This window comes from Carcharodon carcharias, chromosome 12 (genome assembly GCF_017639515.1).
Source record: "Carcharodon carcharias isolate sCarCar2 chromosome 12, sCarCar2.pri, whole genome shotgun sequence".
Classification (NCBI taxonomy): Eukaryota; Metazoa; Chordata; class Chondrichthyes; order Lamniformes; family Lamnidae; genus Carcharodon; species Carcharodon carcharias.
Genome location: NC_054478.1, coordinates 139,493,746 through 139,509,573, shown reverse-complemented (window position 1 = coordinate 139,509,573; position 15,828 = coordinate 139,493,746). Strand labels below are relative to the sequence as shown.

Here is a 15,828-nt window from a genome sequence, read left to right as displayed (position 1 = left end):
TGATGTGTGACTAGAAGGAGAAATTGGAGGTGATGGTGTTCCAGTGTACCTGCTGCCATTGTCCTTTTCTGTGGTGGAGCTTGCAGGCGTGGGAGGTGCTGCCAAGGAAGTTGTGGTAAGTTGGTGCAGCACTTCGTATAGGTAACGCATACTGCAGCCACAGCACACCAGTGCTGGAGGAACTGGATGTTTAAGCAATGGATGTGATGCTGATCAAACGGTTAGATTTGAATTATCAGCACACAGCCTCACTTCTCACCTTATGATGGAGCAGGTAAAGAATGTTGGGTCTCGGGCACTACCCTGTGGAACTCCTGTTGCAATATTCTGACCTGAGATGATAAGTGAATCCAGCCACCTTCCTCTATGCCAGCTATGACTCCAGCAACTGGAGGATTTTCTGCTGATCTCCATTGACTTCAATTTGAATAGAACTTCTTCATAGTACACTGGGTTGAATGCTGCCTTTAATGTTAACTCAACAACAACTTACATTAAAAAGATGCTATATAAATTTAATGAAATGTCTCAAGGTGCTTCACAGGAGCATTATCAAAGTATGACACTGAACCCCATAAGGACATACTTGGTGAGATGACCAAAACCTGGGTCAAACAGGAATGTTTTAAGGAGTATTTAAAAAGAGGAAAGCAAGTCGAGAGTGAGAGAGCTCTAAGGAGGACATTCCAGAGCTTGGAGCTGGGCAACAGAAGGCACAGCCGCCAATAGTGGAGCATTATGGTTGGGAATGCACAAGCCTTAGCTAAAATACTGGGTGGAATTTAATACCCTCTTCTGTGGCGGATTTGGTGGGGTGTGAAGGCATTTAATAAGCGGGAGGATGGCAGGTGGGAATCCCACAGCTTTCCTGCTACTGCCCTCCATGGTGGGGAGGCTCAAATGGTCTACCCATCCCGCTGCTAATTGAGGTCCTTAAATGGGCAATTAATTCCAACTTAAGGGCCTCGTCCCGCCACTGCTATTTACCCAGTGGTGAGCAGGGTACTTGCCACACGGGAAGCCTGAAAAGTAAACCTCTGATGTATTTGCTTGTGGAGGGTGGAGGGGGGAGGGGGGGGGGGAGGGGGCGTGTTGTGCCCCTTGTTCAAAGGCACTCAGTGCCTGATTGAGGGACCCAGCATCAAGAAGTTGGAGGAGCCCACAGAGCCAACCCCTCCCCCCAACCTCTCCAGCTGCAGGCGAGATCCCCATCTGCTTCTGTAAAGACTGTCCTTTGTGTCCAATTTTGGCTGCCACATTTAAAGGATGTCAAGAGAGTGTGCAGATGATGTTTATCAGAGTGATATCAAGTTTAAGGGGCCTCAGTTATAGAGAAACAATGGAAGAGTTGGGGCTGTTCTTAATGGAGTGAAAGGGCAATGTAATGGAGGCATTCAAAATTATGAAGGGTTTTGATCGAGTAAATCATGAGAATAAAAACAAAAAACTGCGGATGCTGGAAATCCAAAACAAAAACAGAATTACCTGGAAAAACTCAGCAGGTCTGGCAGCATCGGCGGAGAAGAAAAGAGTTGACGTTTCGAGTCCTCATGACCCTTCGACAGAACTAAGTAGAAATAGGAAAGGGGTGAAATATAAGCTGGTTTAAGGTGTGCGTGTGGGGTGGGTGGGTTAGGTGGGGATAGAGAAGTGGAGGGGGGGTGGTGTGGTTGTAGGGACAAGCAAGCAGTGATAGAAGCAGATCATCAAAAGATGTCACAGACAACTGTGACATCTTTTGATGATCTGCTTCTATCACTGCTTGCTTGTCCCTACAACCACACCCCCCCTCCACTTCTCTATCCCCACCCCCCCCCCCCCCCCCCCCCCCCACACACACACACACACACACACACACACACACACCTTAAACCAGCTTATATTTCACCCTTTTCCTATTTCTACTTAGTTCTGTCGAAGGGTCATGAGGACTTGAAACGTCAACTCTTTTCTTCTCCGCTGATGCTGCCAGACCTGCTGAGTTTTTCCAGGTAATTCTGTTTTTGTTTTAAATCATGAGAAACTGTTCCCATTTGCACAATGGTCAACAAACAGATTTGAGATAATTGGAGCAGGAATTAGGGGAAGATGAGAACTTTTTAATGATCTGGAATGGGGTGGTAGGAGCAGATTCACTAGTAACTTTCGAAAGGAAATTGTATACGTAGAAACTTGGAAAGGGAAGATTTTTCAGGGCGATGGAGAATCTGGGAGAGATACTGTTCCTTTATGATGTTCTGTTCTTGCACATCTTTTAAAATTATATCATGTATAACTTTATATCTATGTCTCCCTTAATGATCCATTTCAAAATGCATCACTTCACACTTTCTGCATTAGATTTGATCTGCCATGTGTCCACTCATTTCCGTCTGTCAGCCTCCTTCTCTAGTCTGTTTTTGTCCTCCTCACTGGTTTACTATTTTTAATTTTCCTTTGCGCTATTTAGCATCAATATGTATTTAATTAATAGACTTGGCATGTGATTCAATTATGTTTGTGAAAACATTACAAAACTTGCATTGATCTTTGAAATTGAAGAAGCATGTTGATCAAGTGAATTAAATTGAATTTCTGCAAGTAGGTTGTATTCTTTGGTTCATTTATTTCTGCACCAAGGTTTCCTATAAACACTGGACTACTGAGGGGTTAAGATGCATATTGGAAAAAAAGACTGGCATTGGCTCTGTATAATAGCCTATTTGTCTCATTCCATTTAAACCCTTCTCAGCTGCGAACTTCTGTGAAAAGCCCAAGGTCTTTAGTCCGTTCTGCCTGGCTGCATATGACCTTTGTGCAGTAATGACCCCAGACCTCCATGCAGCCCTTAGTAAGATTGATTTAATGTGCAAAGGCAGCTGCTGAGAGATTGGAAAAGATTACCATCTATCACAAAAAAACTAGGCCTTGCAAGCAGGTCAAACATCACATCGGAAAATGGCCTGATTTGTAATCTCCTAAAGTCTGGCAAGAATTTCAAGCAAGGAGACTGGCAACTGGAGAAGCAATCTGCTATGCTGGACTAAATGATGAAGCTTAAAAGTTATTGAATTCAGTTAACTATGTCTGGGTTGTGAGGTTGCCGATTCAGCACTTAAAGCCATTGCAGGAACTGCTGTCAAGTGAATTTTATTATTATTGTTAACACTTCCTCTTGGAAGTACAATCTGAGAAACATGGGGGTTTGCCAGAAATTGTGCAGTTTAGTTGACTAATTTGTTTGAGTGCAGGCTGGAAGTCTATGATTTTGAAAGCGTGCTTTATTTTTATGTTCCACAGTAGTTAATCCTATTGAAGTATGTAATTCAAATATTGTATTAGCTTTTATGTTGACTAACAAGGGTCATACTCCAAGGTGAATGCAAATTTGCTTAGAAAGTATATCCTTTCATTGGAATTGGAAACGGTACGATAGGATTATGCAATAGGGGAATTTATTAAAACTGTACATGGAAGAGGTCTGTCCACCTTTGGCTTGGAACACTGTTTCTACACACACCAAATCAAATTTCTGAAGGGTAATTTTTGGAATGACTGTATTTTGGTTTTGATCATTCTCTAACTTTTGGATATATAGTTACTTAGCGCAAACCTTTACTTTCAAGGATGTGCTAATACAGAAATTTTAGCTTTGCAGTGAAGCCCTTATAGCTACACAGCAAATAAAGTTTTAATATAAACCTGGAGTCGGGTCTCAATTTGAGCCTGGAAAGAGTTGATGCGATATTTTGTTCTTCACAGTCTTTTCACTACTTGAGTACAACACCATTCTACTTCAAAACATTGCCTGGAAGTGTCTCTGGTCTCTTGGACACTCTTTCTTTAATTCTGCCTGAAACTTAAATGTTTCAAGGATATAAATGCATTTGCCACACTCCTTGAGAGGCGTATGTTTATAACACTTCACTGAGTGGGTGTTTGAGCCAGCGAATATGGACTGCTGCCTTGATGGAATTAGTACACCAGTTACGAGTGCCTATGATAGTGGGTAGTGAGGACAAAGCACTTAAGTGCAAGGCCCCTGACGCAGCTTCACTTCCGCAGTTTTATCCTTCACAACTCAGCCAGTTCAGATATTAAAGCAGTTCATCAATTGATGTGATGATTAGCAGTAGATTTCCTTGGTGTAATTTGAATTGCAGTTAGTGTTGAGAACTCACAGGGCCACATCCACCCAACCATGTACCACTATGCTCTGCCCTGCAGCCCCCATGCTCCCCCCACTCCACCTGCCAATTTCTAGTGGGTCTAGTCAGGTGGTGAGACCGGACATAACTAGGGATTAAGAAGGGCTCGTGAATTTTGACTGAACAATATGACATTGCAGATTTGGCAGTGCTGAGATTGTTGCCTTACTGTTATCTTGAAGCAATCACTGTCTGGTTTAAGTCCACCCATTACTTTTATTATTGTGTTTTGCATTTTTTTAATACTGGCTTTCTAGGCCACTTCAGATGGCATTGAGTCAAGTATCGACTAAAGTCACCTGTATGTCAGAACCGGTGGAGGGGGCAAGTTCCTTATCCTGAAAAGCATCATTAACCAGTTGGGGGTTTGCCAGTATATTCAGGGGAATACCTTAAGTAAGGATATCACTGGCAATCCATTAAATTTCCCTTGGGCTATGCCAGACAGAATAAAACAGGGAGAGATGCAAGTTGTGTAATGAATCAAATTGTAAAATAAATATCATGTATGTTAGAGAGCATTGCATTCCTACCAAAGTGTAAAAACACAAATTTTGAACTAGAGGAGAAAAAGTATAAGATGAGACTAATAAGACTAGAGACAGACTTACTGCAAATACCTCTTCTGGCTTAGGATGAGTTTTGACAATGTTTTACCTTTTGGATGCTATTGATTCTTGCTTGTGGAAGATTTTGTGTAAACGAATGGAGGATTACACTGTACAACTTGTCCATAGGCTCCAAATGCCTTTGCAGCCTGCCATGGTACACTTTGATGCAAGGCATTACAAATGATACTATCAGTTATTTTGGGAGTAGGAATGTATCATGGGCAAAACTAACAAGTCAATTTTACTACTTTTTAAATACATATACAGTGCACCTCAATTTCAGACCCAGTTCCCAACAAAAACTCATATACGTTAAGGATCAGAAATTATGCTTACTGACTTTTTAAAGCCCATTTACTTGTGTTATCCAGCTTAGCAACAGATTTGAGTGCCAGTACTTTGAACAAATTAGTTATCTAAATCTTTCAGAAACATTTGTTCTGCCATTCCTTGTTCCTCACAGTGATTGCTTTTACACAACAACTTCAACATTGTCTCGTTTAATTATGTTCCTTCCATGGAATCATCCTATACTTTCTGTCCTGTTGATAGTGTAATTTTGAGTTTAAGCAACGATAGTCTGTTCAGCAACGGAAAGCATTTGATCTAGTAAAGCTAAATTATGGTAAATTTGAACTGTTTTAAACATTTTAAGTAGACCACAGGTATATTACATTCAACAGTGATGCTGCTCTCACTGTTATGTCACTTGCAGAGAAATTAGAACACTGAAGCATGCCCTTCTATCTTCTTTGGTTTTTTTTCCACCATATCAGCAGTAGTCCTAATCCTACATGGGAACTGTTATGACTTGGATTTAATCTTGTATCTATCATACTAGAACCCTCAACCACAGGAAACTGCCTGTCTCTATCTATTACCATTACTTCATAATTTTACACCTGTATCAAACCACCGCTTAATCTACTCTGTGGAGAAAACAGCCGAAAGACTCTTCATTTCTGTATTTCTTCATAGACAGCATCCTAATGGATCTGCATTGTACTCTATTTCCTCACATCCTTCCTGTAGTGTGAAGGCCAAGACACCAACTGTATTCTTACTGAGATTTGCCATGATAAATATACATTGCTTAGATTGGAGAGGTTTGGAAGTGGTGTACTCTTGAGTCAGTACCGGGCCCATGTTTGTGCTCTCTGTACAGATGAGTTGAGCAAAGGGAGCGCAATCTCAAAATTTTCTGACTACATGAAAGTTGGGGGTTCTGACAAAACAGGAATGTGGACTGAAAAAGACAGTAAAACACAAAAGTTGATGTGGAAATAACTGAGGCAACCCATTTTGGGAGGAAAAACAAGGAATGGAAGTAGCAATCAGTTGAAATATACAATATATTAAACGTTGTAGATAAAGGTAAGTGCGCACAGGATACCAGATAAAGGTAACTGTGCACAGGATACCAGAAAAAGGAACATGTCAGGAAGAGAATTCATATAAAGAGTGGTCTACGCTTGAAATGCTCTTCCAATTAAGATGGTAGAAACAAAAACCATAGACTCATCCAAGAGGATGTAAGTTTTTTTTTTAAAAAATCAGGATAGGTCAAACTTCTTCCCTCACCTTACTTAGGTTGTAATCTAGCCATGGCACTTGGTTTCACTGGAACCTTTTAAAATACACCATGCTTAAATTTAAAAGTTTACTTAAATTGCAAAATTAGTGCTGTTACATCTGCCCCTTGATGACAATTTTGTGTTTTAATTCTATCAGTATTACCAAGGAGGTTTTAAAAGTCTGGAACACATTGCAAATTGACAGGTTTCTTGTAATTTTTATTCTCTGGACGTAGGTGATAATGACTGCTGCTTTTATCACCCATCCCTAGTTGTCCTTGGGTGGTGATGTTGCACCATCTTAAACCACCTCAGTCCTTATGCTGTTGGTGTTCCCACAATTGTTCTAACTAGAAAATTCTAGGATAGCAATCTAGTGATGACAACAGAACAAGGACATTGGTCGAAATCGGAATGTTCCATGACTTGAAGGGAAGTTTGAAAATTATATTCCAATGTTGCTGCTCATGTTTCCTGGTAGTGCCTTCTTACACTGTTGAGTTCTGCCCTGATGTTGAACGTGAAATGTCTGGCATGCCCTCAGGATGCTAAATCTTTCTTCTCATGAGGAAAAATAATTTAATCCAGTCAAAGTCCTGTTTACTTTTTCAAGTCAATGTAAACCAGTATTGAGCAAATTGTGATGACAAAGAATCCCTAAACAGTGAGAAAGTTGCCCATAGCAAGTTTAGCCACCCTCCTCCCTCACCAAATGCCTTCTGTCTGCCACAACCTTTTCTTTTAAATCCCTCCCCTATTTTGTTAATGCAACTTTGGGCAGTGCTCCTTTAAAATTTTCTTATACTTGGCATCACCACTCCCTGATCATCTAATTTTCTCTTCAACCTTGTGTCCCTGTCGGTATGGATCTTGATCCTTCACAAGGTTTCTTAGTAAATAATCAACACTTTAGAGATCTTTTGCCTGCAACATGTCATGGGGGTATTGATGCCATATGTCTAAACCGAAGCCCCAGCCCATAGCAGCCCAATTCATTAAATTCATTCAGATCACATCAAATACACAACAGAATGCGCTGAAAGTTTACCTGGAGTCTATAGTGGAGTAGTAGTGGCAAACTAGAGTGAGCATATCGCAACCTTGTTCATTTAAATAGAGTTTAATTGTTGGGTAGAGCCATTCAGCCTTGTTCACACAGATGTGGAGTTTGAGTGATGGATAGAAGCTGTACTTTAGAAGAATATTGAAAGAACATCATCAGCCTAATAGATATAGTAAGGAAGCGTTATATACCAACGGATGCTGAAAACCTCCAACATAGCCAAAACATTTCAAGCACTAACCTGTCTTGCTAATCTGCCCAATATACAGGCCGTAACTCAAACTGCCCAAAAAAAAAAGTTCCAAGGAACGTGAATCACCATGAAGATTGGACTTGCGTCAGCACAAAGTAAATGTAAATTTGGTGGGCCCCGAAAACTTGTACTGGATTGACACCATTTTTCTCCAGCCATATGTGGTTCCACAAAGTTACGAATCATCCCAGCGGAACCAATGCTAAGCTCTACACGTGCATATGCAAAATTCTATTTTCATAACCCACAAAAATATCGACTGTTGAAGGTTAGGGTATCAGTACAGAGGAATGGAGTGGCTGCAAAGTAACAGCTGGCAAAATCAGGCTGGAAGCCCTCATCCACCAGTGCTGCCGTCTCGGCAGTTGTGGAATTTGCACCTGTGAATCACCTGTTTCCATTTTGGACTGTGTCCAACTATTGCTAGGATGGTGGTGTTGGTTTTTGCTTCTTTTAGTTTTCTATTCCTATCTGGTGCTGGGCATGTTGATTCGAGAGCATCCTGTTTCACAGCATCAGGTCCAAGTACCGGTGGCTTTAGAAGTACACTGTTTATGTGTGATATTTGTGTATAGAATGTTTATAGACTTCATTCTTTCATGGGATATGGACATCGCTGGCAAGGCCAGCATTTGTTGTACATATCTAATTGCCCTTGAACTGAGTGGCTTGCTAGACCGTTTCAGAGGGCAGTTAGGAGGAGTCTACCTCATTTCTGTGCATCTGGAATCACATGTAGGCCAGATCGGGTAAGGATGGCAGATTTCCTTCCCTAAAGGATAAAAGATAGATAATAACTCATTTTGTTACAGATATGTTCAGATATTCTAAAAGAGCAGCTCCTTTAAGGCTGCACCATGTGAGAATGTGATTAAATAAGTTTTGTTTTAATGATTTTCTGCACTGAATCCATGATTAAGAAGCTAAGGTGATAAATACAGCTCCATTATTTCATAGTTTCAACATTTGATCATTATTTTGACTGAACATCTGTTGATTGTAGGTATTAGTAACACTGAATCACGCCAACCAGGCAAGGCACCAAATTTCAGTGTCAATTGGGTCGTGGATGACTCGGGCCTGGAAGTCATTAATGCCATGACAGGAAAAGATGACATGGGGCGTCCTTCTCGATTATGTAAATACGTTCTGCACAGTCGTTGGCTACGTCTGCATGGAAAGGTAAGGATTCCTAGTAATTCCCTTTTCTTCCCCCACTCTTATTTTAATTTGTTTTTAATCCCAGCAATTATTTTCCATTTTAAAGTCCACCATAGCATGTAAACCTTTTTCTTCTAAGAGATTCAATACTGCAAATGGTAAACTTCCTTTTATGTTCTCCTGTTAAGTACTTTGTGGCCAGATGCACAATAAAGATCCTCCATGTTGCACCATCGGGTACACATGGGTAAGATTCAGAGTAAATCTTCATCAGCATTGTGCCTTGCATTCGCAGCCACACGAGAAGAACATTTCCCATTTCTCACAATACCTACCCTGAAGCCTTTCTGAGTAAAACTATTAGTTTAGACCTGTCAAAAAATTATATTGCAGCTGGCTGAACTCATTTTACTTAGAACCCTTAAATTCAGCAAAGTGAGACTGATGCAGTCAGTCCAGTCTCTGTTTTAAATTTACACCTGACCATTCCCATGGTTTTTGGATTTTTACTACACTCAGTACACCACTTTCTCTTAGGCTGTTGGTTCCTTATCAGATGACTTTTCTTGAAATTGCAGTTGTGAATTAGTTGGCTATTAAATTGGTGTCATCTGTTCAATCGTGTGCACGACAACTTAACTGTGGTCGACTCCCGGCTGTAGAAAACCACAAAATTGAGACTCAACTGGCCCATGAAACTAAAACCATGAAGGGGTTTGGTAAGAGTAGTTTTGGGAGAAACCGTTTCCACTGACAAGAGGGTCAGCGGATGCAGAATCAAGATGATTGGCAAAATAATTGGAGGGAGTTCAGGAGAACTTGTATTACACGGCAGGGTATGATATGAAGAATGCACTGCGTGAAAGAGTGATGGAAGCAGATTCCAGTAGTCACTTTCAAAAGGGAATTGGATGTATACACGAAAAGGATATTGCTGACATGCCACAATAACTCATAGATTGCCAGTTTAAGGCTGAGACCTATCCTTAGCCGCTTCCGCTTAGCACAGCCATAGTGCTGCATGACACAGTGGAGATTACTCTGACCATGCAGTTGAGACTTTGTCTTCAGAAGGATTGCACAATGGACAGACATGTCTGCAGCAGCTAGGTATCTGGAAATTAAAATTCAGCATGTTATTTCCTCACATCGTTTCCCTTGCCAGCTAACACAGGTGCAGTCTGGCTAGGCCATTTCAGAAAGTATGAAGTTGGAGTCGCAAGGAAAGCAGACCATGTAGGGGTGATAAGTTCCTTTCACTGAATGAGCCAGTTAGATTTTATAATAATCTGTTAGTCTCATGGCTACCGTGCTGTTCATGTCTGGTTATTTCAAAAGGCACTTTGGTAGCCAAATGAAAAAAAGCTCTAATTGTTACAACAGGTGGGTTGGCCAGAATTCAAGTTCTTGTTCCTCAGTTCTGACGTCCACAATCATTATGCCATTTTCAGTTGTTATGACTTGTAACACCTGTGGGAAAAGCTATAAAGAAAATAAAATGGAGGCACTTCACTGAATCATCATATCTAAAACTGTTTCCATTTGTGTCCAGTGGTATATGGAATCCACGTAAATCAGTTTTTCCTGTCTTTCCCCACTCACATTTTTTTTCCCATCCCTGCAGTTGCCATTCTTGCATCGATCCAAGCAAGAGAAGTTCAGTTCATACTATGAAGCAAAGCAGGCTGCCATCGAGTATCAAGCTGCCAAGGAGTCCTTGATCAAAGAGTTCCAGAGGAGTGGATTAGGCATGTGGGTGAAAAAGCCCATTGAACAGGATCAATTCGCTCTGTCTGGCTGAGCCCATGTTGGGATTTTTAAGGATGCAAAGCTGCTGGAATTCCATGTGTCAGATGTATTTATTAACTTGTAACTTTAAACTAATTTTTTTTAATTTCCTTTTTTAAAACAAAGGTGCGTCCCTTTTCTTGGCTATCAGCTAGATTTTTAAAATAGCACAAAAAGCAATGTACACAATACTTGTTTTAATTGGCCTCTAAACTAGCAGATAAAGTCAGTAATTGAAGCTCTAATTGAAATGTGCAGCATTGAGCACATTTATGAGCATGCCCAAGGCTAGGCTGGTTTAAAACATGGTACAAGTTTCTGAAAGGACAATGTTGAGTTCTGTTTCTGAAAATAATATATACAGGAAATAACCTGTATTGTCATCATTAGTTTCAACCTTTAGAACTGGTCTTTATAGTTTTGCAATTTAGCACTCCTGACACAGAACTACTTGTGAAGGGGGGAGCATGTGTTTTGAATTGAGGTGCAAAGGTCAGTGTGCCATATTCACAGTCCATGCAATTTTCTAATGGACAGAAAATCAATTGGGCTACAATTTGGGGAACACTGACTTGTGCACTCAGTACCCACGATCCTGCTCCTGTTTTATGAAGCACTACAGCAGGAGCACTAAATCATACAGTTTCTCCCTATACATGTTCTCGGCGTAAACATCATCATGATAATGAGCAAAACTCTTGAGAACTTGGACTTAGGGTAGTGTGGGAGCTCCTGTAAAGATACAGAAAGGGCAAACTGTCTACTGGTTGTTTTTAGATAATGGGGATGTGATGTACAATCCCCCTAAGTTAGCAGAACCATCACAGGCAAGTGTAGTACTTTGATTCAGCACGTTTGGGGGGGTGGGTCTCTATTTTTGACTGTTGTGATGTCTATTTGCAAGTCAATTCCAATGTAGCATTCAAACTGAAGTGTTTTCTTTAAGGACAGGTCATAATTTAACTTGGCAGACTACAGTGATTTCAATGATTCTTGTTGGTATAGATGCATCTCTTGCAAAGTGATACAGTTTATTCAACTGATTCTGACAAGCCCTCAACTGTAAATTGGCCAGGTAGATTCAGCACTGTTGTGTGACAGTTCTTTCACAAGGAGTTGGAGCAGCTAACCAAGAGTTCAGTTTAACAAATCAAAGTCCAAAAAAATGTATTTTTTAAAAACGTAATGAAGTGTTGAAGTGCATTTTGGTAAATTTTAAATTACAGCCTAGCCTAGCCATAAAAGGGATGCTCTCTGTCTTACGTGTGTGCCTGCTGCTTTTTCCTTGTTCTTTCTTAATGCACGACTGTTGGCGTGTTTATTTCTTTGTTGTGTAAACTGGAATAGCATATGCTTTGATGCAAATGTTCCTTGCGTTAAACCTTTGCAACTGAATGAAGGCATCTGCGAGTGTAAAGGGTCACAGTACAATAATCAGTCGTAATTCATTAAAGGTTTGCGTCATGTGTCACAGAAATAAAAGGGGGATGCAAGTTAACCAAGATTCTAACACTTGAAAACTAGTCGAATTACAAGTGGAACAATTCTAGTTACATGATTTCATTTTGGGGCTGGCAGAGTCTCTTGTACAAGATCCTTAACCTTGGTGTTGAAAGGTCAAAGTGTGTTGCTGCCAAGCTACAACCATTACACTGTGTAACTGCCTTGGAACTAAACCAATCAAGAGGTTTTGGTGGTAGCATAAACTGAATGCCTTGAGCACATAATATAGATCTTATCTTTTGGCACTTTTGCTTAACAGATCAGATCCAGGAGATTGAGATTCAAATGACCTCCATGTTTGTGCTGTGGTCTGGCACCACTTCTGTGGCTGGATGCCAGTTTCCAAGCAGGAGACCTATTGTTCTGCACATCTGCAAGTGCGTTAACATCAGTGGTTAGAAAGCTTTAGCTTTTCCTTAAAACTGATAGAATAATAATTGTAGCCAGTACTTAAATTTGGGGAGGAATTCTGTTGTTATTTCATGTCAGTCAGTGGATTATGATACTAGCTTCAGAACCTGTGCAGATTAGCATGCTGACTTGTGAAGCTGGCTCTCAGTGTTAAGTGACCAGAAGGGGAGATACTTAATTCAGCATCAGATTACAAGACCCAAGACAATGTAGATTTGCAGTCCTATGAGAACTCTTGAGCTTGGGCCCTTTATTTATGAGTGGAGTCAGTGCAGGTGGATGGCGTAAAAACCTAAAATGCTGGAAAGACTCAGCAGGCCCGGCAGCATCTATGGAGGGAGAAACAGAGTTAATGTTTCAAGTCTTTTTCAGAGCCCACTTCTGACAGTACTCACTCAGGATCAGTGTACCCTTTAACCTCACTTGTTGTTTGTTACATGATCTATTATATATACTCTGTTTGGTTTTTGTTTTCACCAATCTGAGTCTTTGCTTAACTGAAAGCACAGCTGCTGTTAATGCTGTCATTATGGTCATTTTGAAGTGAGCGGAATCAAGTCCGTTGTCAGTCTGGCATAACCAAGTGTAAGTCATTCAACATATTTATGGTCAGATATTCCAAAACCATTTTATGAGATACAGAATTATTCATTGTCATGTCTATTTATAAAATATACATGCACATAAATGCTGTATTAGTTATTGCCTTATGCAACCCTACTTCTGGTAGTGCATCAGTCAGCAGTGTCAATCTTGCTGGAACCAACAATTTAGCAGTATCTAGTCAGCTTTTTGTTGCTTCTTAATACTTGTATTATTAAAATGATGAGGGTTGCATTTTAAATGAATGAGTTATGTGCTTGAGGTTCATCTGTATTGTGTACCTTTTTGCATAGCTAACTGTTTGTAGTGTTTTATTATCATTAGAATTTGTGTCCTGGATCCCAGAAAATTGACAGGTTGTGCCTAACTGCTTAAAAGGGCATGGTGAGCAAACCTAATGCTCCATGTGACTCTTGTTATCTGAGCATGACAAAGGCAGTATTGGTAACCATGCAGCAAGATATTGCATGGTGGGTCCCCACCCCCTTGTCCTTTTGTCTGTACTGCTTTTCAACTTTGCCCACTATTCTTCAGTTGAGCTCAGGCAAAACTATTAAGTAAAGGGGAATGTGGTGCAAGCTAGCTTTGGACACATGCGTTTTTAGTGGTAATGCTTTCAGGTGTACAGGATTCAGTATGGACCCTGAAAATTGTTTAATTATTAATACTGTTAGCAGTTTAGATCTTGGGTGGAGGTCTGAGATGGGGTCCTACACCTTATTAGGATTTGAGCTTAACATGCATAATTTCCTAAGCAGCCCTATAGTCAGGTGACAAATCTGATTCTTTCAGAATACTTAAATAGGTTGGTCTTGACCTCCAAGGGAGGTCCGTCTTCACTCTCCAACTAGCTGGACCACAAAACAGCAAATTTGGAGAAGCTGGGACCCTGTCTGCGATCTTTGAATACTGTTTGCTCTGGGTCAGTAACCAATAAACGATGGGACCCACTTTGAAAGTTTTCTTTTCAAAGTGTTGCAGAGGACGGAGAATGTGTGAATCACATTGCTTGACAGTGTGGTATTGAGAGATGTGGAGACACTTCTGTCTTTCCATGGGGGAGAAAAGCAAGAAGAAGAAAAAAATCAGAAGAATTCGACTGTGATTCCATATTAAGATAGAAAATAAGTGCTATAATCAAAAAAGTAATTACTGCAGCATTTAAAATTGGCGTGGAATGCTGATTTCTATGATAAATAGTTTGATAGACAATGTAAATGATTATCTAATGAAAAAAGAAATCGACTGTCATAGCCAGCCAAATTTCGGGTTTAAGGAGTTTTACTGTAATATTAAAAATAGAAATGGATTTCAAACCAGCACAAACTGTTACGCCTTTCCACTGATATCTCAGTTCACATACCTTTGCTTGCTGTACTACTTCAGTTTCTTGAGTCTTAAATTCAACTTAACTGTTGTTTCTACTTTTTAAAGGTGTTTGGGTGGGGATCCAAAACTAGGGAGCATTAATAGAAGATAGTCACTAATAGGTCCAATAGGGAATTCAGGGGAAACTTTACCCAAAGAGTAGTGAGAATGTGAAACTTGCTACCATATGGAGTGGTTGAGGCAAATAGGACAAGTGCATTTAAGGAGAAGCTAGGTAAGTGTATGAGGGAGAAAGGAATAGAAGATTATGCCTATGGGGTTAGATGAAGATGGGTGGAAAAGGGTTCGTGTGGAGCATAAAAACTGGCAAAGTCTGAATGGCCTGTTTCTGTGCTGTAAATTCTATGTAATTTTATGTAATTAACTAGAATATTTATCACAGTTGTAGAGAAGCAGTACTGTAATGTTGTCTCATATAATAGTAGATCTGGTATCCCACCCAAACCCTGTTGATATCATCCACGCCATGGATATCATCAGTTAAGTGTGCTCTGTCACAATGGCCCTGTCCAGACTGAGACCTTATTGTCAATAATGTGAATTTTCTCCACACATTGGGAGTGTATTGTCAAGTATCTTGTGGTGAGATCTTTACACATCATGGGGTGGAGAGGAGGTTATGCGTGTTTTATTGCATCACAAGGAAATCTAGTCGAATATTCTCTTCTGTAAACTTATTTTTGTGACCTTTTTAATTTTATAAGGAACAATCGCTTAAACACAACTTTCATTGTCTTCTGTAATGTAATTTTGTACTCAACCATTGGAAGCACCTCAGTGAATACAATGTTTGTTTAATTCACCTTGTACTTAAACAAATCAATCCCATTAAGATGTCATTTATTTCATAATGGATAATGACATTCCAAATACAAGCAAAAAGTATGAAATAAAATTTAACAGCTCAAAAAGATTATTTTTTTTAATGTTGCAAGTATTCAAAATGCAGCAGTGCGCAATTAATATCAAACTGGCCTTTGAATATAATGGCTACGGAGTCTTTAGTCATTAGCTATTTTGGTTTGTTCACTTTGAAATGTGAAAGATCTTCCTTCCAATCCCCTTTTCCACATTGACCCAGACCTCAAGTAGTTTGTAGTACCTTTCCAGCATTTGTCAGTTCACTAGTTTTGACACCAAAATAAATGCCAGCTTCCAAATCATTGAGCAGGAATTTGCCAGTACTTTGTGACCTGTTCTGCTGCCAAATATCTATGCATTTGTGTCAGTCAGTTGTTTACCATCAATAGTGTAATCTATTGTTGGGTAAACCATTAATTTAGTG

The 15,828-nt window shown here is 40.0% G+C and overlaps 1 protein-coding gene across 8 annotated transcripts in view; it reads left to right on the top strand.

Moving 5' to 3' along the window:
- The window catches only part of LOC121284757 (double-stranded RNA-specific editase 1-like), a 300,748-nt gene extending 285,294 nt beyond the window's left edge, over nucleotides 1–15,454 (top strand). For all 8 annotated transcript variants that reach the window (XM_041200327.1, XM_041200321.1, XM_041200326.1 and 5 more), the window contains 2 exons: nucleotides 8,692–8,870; nucleotides 10,474–15,454. In XM_041200327.1, the coding sequence (XP_041056261.1) occupies nucleotides 8,692–8,870; nucleotides 10,474–10,650 (356 nt within the window). In that variant the 3' untranslated portion in view covers nucleotides 10,651–15,454. The remainder of the gene's footprint in view (nucleotides 1–8,691; nucleotides 8,871–10,473) is intronic.
- Nucleotides 15,455–15,828: the final 374 nt, after the last annotated feature.